The sequence below is a fragment of the Aplysia californica genome, unplaced genomic scaffold (genome assembly GCF_000002075.1).
Source record: "Aplysia californica isolate F4 #8 unplaced genomic scaffold, AplCal3.0 scaffold00580, whole genome shotgun sequence".
NCBI classification, from domain to species: Eukaryota; Metazoa; Mollusca; class Gastropoda; order Aplysiida; family Aplysiidae; genus Aplysia; species Aplysia californica.
In genome coordinates, this window is record NW_004797850.1 from 404595 (window position 1) to 409784 (window position 5190).

The 5190-nt window shown below is 41.6% G+C and overlaps 1 protein-coding gene across 2 annotated transcripts in view; it reads left to right on the forward strand.

Moving 5' to 3' along the window:
• LOC101854362 overlaps positions 1-5190 on the forward strand; it is a 9891-nt gene extending 4701 nt beyond the window's left edge. The window contains exons 2-4 of one of the 2 annotated variants that reach the window (XM_013087376.2): positions 840-1466; positions 1858-1977; positions 4817-5190. In XM_013087376.2, coding sequence (XP_012942830.1) covers positions 885-1466; positions 1858-1977; positions 4817-5149 — 1035 coding nt within the window. In that variant the 5' untranslated portion in view covers positions 840-884 and the 3' untranslated portion in view covers positions 5150-5190. The remainder of the gene's footprint in view (positions 1-839; positions 1467-1857; positions 1978-4816) is intronic. The other variant, XM_013087375.2, reaches the window with a different exon arrangement.

Genomic DNA, 5190 nt, shown 5'->3' on the forward strand with positions numbered 1-5190 from the left:
TATATATATGAATATGATTCTCCATGTTCTTGCTGTTGACTTTTACTCAAGTGTTTACGGTTTAGGTACTTTGAGTTAAAGTTAATGAAGGCCTTATGACTTAAAAGAAATTAGATTACTGCCATACTGAGCGTATCTGCTAATGATCCAAGTGTGGTGCACCATTGTAAATTGTTTGTTTTCACTGACAGCGTCTCCTCCAGGAAAGGTCCAATTTTTGAAAGTACAGATGAACCTGCTCTAACGGCATCCTGTCTAAGACAATCACTCGTACAAATGATTACTTCCTATTTCTTCTATTTTAATATTAAACAAAAATTATTCTGACACCACTCAAAACAAGAACCTCTCTATACAATGTCTGGCTGTGGCTAAAACAGCAGCTAGTGATGGAAGGCTGGTGCCTCTATGAATAAATCGTTAATGGTTACAGTCCATTGGAAGGCTGGTGCCTCTATGAATAAATCGTTAATGGTTACAGTCCAACGGATCGGTGGGGCCTCTATGAAAATATCGTTAATGGGTACGTTTAAATGATGGCTTGTTCCTGTAGGAATAAACCCTTAACAGTTATTGACAATTTCGACAGTGTATAGATATGGCCACATGTGTAAGAATCCCCAGATTAAGAGAACAGACCGTCACTGTCTTTGCCTATTTTTGAGATTTCACGGTTTACAAACGATATTCCTCCAAGCATAGTTGTGGCTGGCGCTGACTTTAAAAGTTTTAATAATAGTTTGCTTCTAGGATTTCTTATCATGGTGCCTAAAATTTGTACAGTCCAAAAGTTTCCTTCAATGTAGTATGTTGTTGTATTTCCTCAATATATCCCACAGAATTCCTGTCCAAGCTAGCTAGCCAACTTTGGGACCAGAGTAAGAATGGGCTTGATGAACCGGATGTCCGTCACCATTGTACTGACAGCAGCTCTGCTCCTGTCTGCCCACGCATGGGTGCTCCAGATCACAAATGACGAAGTGGAGGTCGGCAAAACAAAAAATATATCTTTGAAATGCGTCAACGTTTATCCCCTGACTGTAGTCTCTGAGATTGTCAGGATCAGAATCTTGAAATTTGAGGCTGACGAATGGAACAGCGTGGCCGAAGTTAGTGACAGAGGCAATGATCTCCAAACAAAGTCTAATAACGTGCTGGCGGAGGCCAATAGCGGCGCCATTGCCAGTAGGTTTCTGCGGATTACCTGGCCAGTGGCGACCAACGGTACTCTTGGCCAGTACCGTTGTGATGTCATTAGTTTGACGGCGCAAGAAAATGTAATGTGGCACAAAAGCCTGCCCATTTTAATTACGCGTAAGATCGTCACGGTACAGACCCTGAGCTACAAGATGGAGGAATACAAACAGCAGTGTCTGAAACAGACGCAAGACGTGCTAGCAAACGCCACGGAAACCATAGAGGTCGTTGAAGCTGAGTTGGAGAGCAAGTTGGAGAGCCAGATAGAGGTGAGAATCTTTCTCCAAGCGTTTGTTCCCCAATATTGACCAATAAACAATTCCCCAGGTATAGCGTATCCAGAAAAGGAAAACTGTAATACTCTCACAGAACTAGAACATTTGTCAGAGTGAGTTAAAGTGTACTGAAATCAAATCTTGAAAACGGGAAAGTTTTGCAGAATTGTTCGACTATTATGTTAGACTGATGCCTAAAGTTGTACTGGAAGTTTCCAGAAATGCTTTGTCACTGAAAAAGCCATCTGTTTCACTCTTGGAATTTGGCAACTAACATTTGGTTTGAAAGAGTTGTAATGTGATTAGCTTTGTTTGTAGGGAGAATGTCATGTGGCAGAAAAGTCTACCGTTGTTCATGACCTTTAAGAGTGATGTCACTGTACAGGTCCTGAGCCACACAATGGAGAACATCACAGAGGAACTTGATCAACTACGATCAGAGACGGAAGGAACCGTAGAGACGCTGGAGGCGGGATGGGAGTCCAAGTTGGAAAGTCAAAAGCAGGTGAGTAATAATAATAATATTGATGATGATGATAACGGTGATAATAATGAAAGTACTGCTAGTACTGCTACTTCTATAAATGATAGAAATAATCTAAATAATGATATAACGTTGCACCATTGTGCTATAATCTGGCGCTCATCAAAATAAGGAAGTCAAAGAAACCGACATTTTCTCACCCCTTATGTTATTTTTATCCTTTTTTTTTCTTTTAAGTGGCTCAAAAAACATATTAATATATACAAGTATATATATAATATGTCTTTTTTAAAGAATAATTCTGTGTTGGTTTTTAACTGAAAAAGTTTGATCACAAAAAATTTTAATTAGCAGTTTCCATGGACACTCAAGCTTTTAGAGGAAGTCTCCAAATTTTGGCGGCCATTTTCTGGCTAATTTTACCAGGTGACCCCCACCCCCTTCTTTGGATGTATCTCGACTTTTATTTGAGATAGATATCTATTGTTTTCATCAAAAGCAAGACAAACGAACGAAACGTAAAGATGATTTCAAAAACTATATTCCCTAAAATTTCTGAGCGCCTGATTCCATCGTGTCATGACACAAACGATAGTAATTGCGATGATAAGAGTTTTGATAAAAATAGGGAGTGTTTAATTGGGTTACATATAGCACTAATAAATTAACCACCATAATCCTCCTAGACCTATGCGATACTGTGGGTCCAGATTGGTGGGATGTGTTGAGACTTTGTCCGACACACTTTGCTGCGTTTGGTCTTCTGCAAGCTGGGCTTAGATTCTACTACTACTACTACTACTACTACTACTACTACTACTACTACTACTACTACTACTACTACTACTACTACTACTACTACTACTACTACTACTACTACTACTACTACTACTACTACTACTACTACTACTACTACTACTACTACCACTACTACTACCACTACTACTACTACTACTACTACTACTACTACTACTACTACTACTACTACTACTACTACTACTACTACTACTACTACTACAGCTGCTGCTACTACTGCTGCTACTACTGCTACTACTACTATAACTACTACTACTACTACTACTACTACTACTACTACTACTACTACTACTACTACTACTACTACTACTACTACTACTACTACTACTACTACTGCTACTACTACTACTACTACTACTACTACTGCTGCTGTTACTGCTGCTGCTGCTGCTGCTGCTGCTGCTGCTGCTGCTGCTACTACTTTCTCATTCAGTTAGCCTAGTTTTTATCTCTGTGCATAACAACAGTGTGCCAGGTACTGTAGTTTCCGCCAAAGATCCCCCGCTTACGATCCCGGTTAACTTAAGATCGCCGTCCCGCTGTTTTGAGATAACAGAATTTTTATTATACAAAAGTCACCCCTAAGATCCCGCTCTGATATACTCTGAAGATCTACATTCGGCTGAAACCCCTCATTTCATATCATGATTTACGGGACAAAAACCAGGAGAGGGGGGGGGGGGGGGAAATGCACAGCCGATCAACAAAGAATGAAAAGTTGAGATCAATGAAATTGCGCTGCCCGTCGCGTCAAAGGTCAGCCACTCTCATGAGTGTGATCACATAAGCGTTGTAAAACTCTATGAAATGGTACAATGTTTGCCCCAAACGGGATCACACCGAGGTGTGAACTGACAACCCATTTCTTTACCCCAAATATCTCACTCGCCTGGCTGAGCTCTCCACCTAAACTTACATCACTCGCTGGGTGGATAGGGCGTTTTCTGATCGTCTAGGGGTAGGGCCTTCATGTTTGCTCCAGGGGGGATCACATCGAACTGTGAACTCTTCCCTGACCTTTGCAGCAGTAAATTATCTCTATTCTCGAATTTGCGAGACAGACTAAACTTTAATTGGTGTGGTCACGCAATGGTGCGTAACGACATTGGTGGGGGGGGGGGGGGAGACTCAATCAGACAGGTAAAGCTATTTAAAGATAAGGAGAGGGGCAACTGGATAAACGTAAAACTTGAGACCAGCGATAGGATAATAAGTGTAAATGGCACGCCTCATGCCACTGTGATTGGTCATCAAGGTTGGCCACTCTTTGCTCACCATAATACGTCAGAAACCCACCCAGGGGTCACGTCTGTTCATTTTAGAGTGGAGGGAGACCATTTTACCTGTTGTGGGCCTTAGCGTGGGTCACCGTAGATTCTTCCCTTGGTCCGTCGGCTAAGATCCCGTTTGCCTAAGATCCGACTTTTTCCTTACTCCCGAGCACTGGGATCTTAGGAGGAGACTACTGTATTTTGTCATCTTTAAGAATTAAATTATGTAGGTGTTTTTTTATGTCCCCGTCTATGGGATTTGTTGGATATAGATTCTTTGTGATTTGTTGAGACCTGTTCGATTCACTTCACCGCTCTCGGCATTCAGTCGATCTGGATTCTAGATATTACTCAGGGGCTGTGTTGCTAAGAGACAAAGTTCTATCAAAAATCTATCTTCCTTATCTCTCCTCCTTCTTTCCTAACATCTATCTTCCTTATCTCTCCCCCTTCTTTCCTAACATCTATCTTCCTTATCTCTCCTCCTTCTTTCCTAACATCTATCTTCCTTATCTCTCCTCCTTCTTTCCTAACATCTATCTTCCTTATCTCTCCCCCTTCTCTCCTATCAAACATCTATCTTCTTATCTCTACTCCTTCTTTCCTATCAAACATCCTTATCTCTCCTCCTTCTTTCCTATCAAACATCTAGTGTCCCTATCTCTCCTTCAATTTTGTGTGTGTTACTTTCGGTGTTGCAAGTGCTGTAAAACTCTTACTCAAACAAAAGCTGGACAACAATCCAAACCCTTCTTTGTGACTTCACTGCACAGGTCCTGAGCCAAGCGGTGGAGGATAAAATGAGATTTTGTGTAAACCAGACACTCGACTTGGTGGAGAAGTTGACGGCGAGTTATGAGCTCAAGTTGGACGACCTGAATGCCAGTTATGAGCTCAAGTTGGATGCTCTGAATGCCAGTTATGAGCTTAAGTTGGACGACCTGAATGCCAGTTATGAGCTCAAGTTGGATGCTCTGAATGCCAGTTATGAGCTTAAGTTGGACGCCCTGAATGCCAGTTATGAGCTCAAGTTGGATGCCCTGAAGCGCCAGCTGCGGGTGAGAATGTCTTGCTTGGAGTGTTTATACACAATTATTTACGAGTAAACATTTACCCAGAAGTGGCTGATACGTTCCTCAGCAGTACA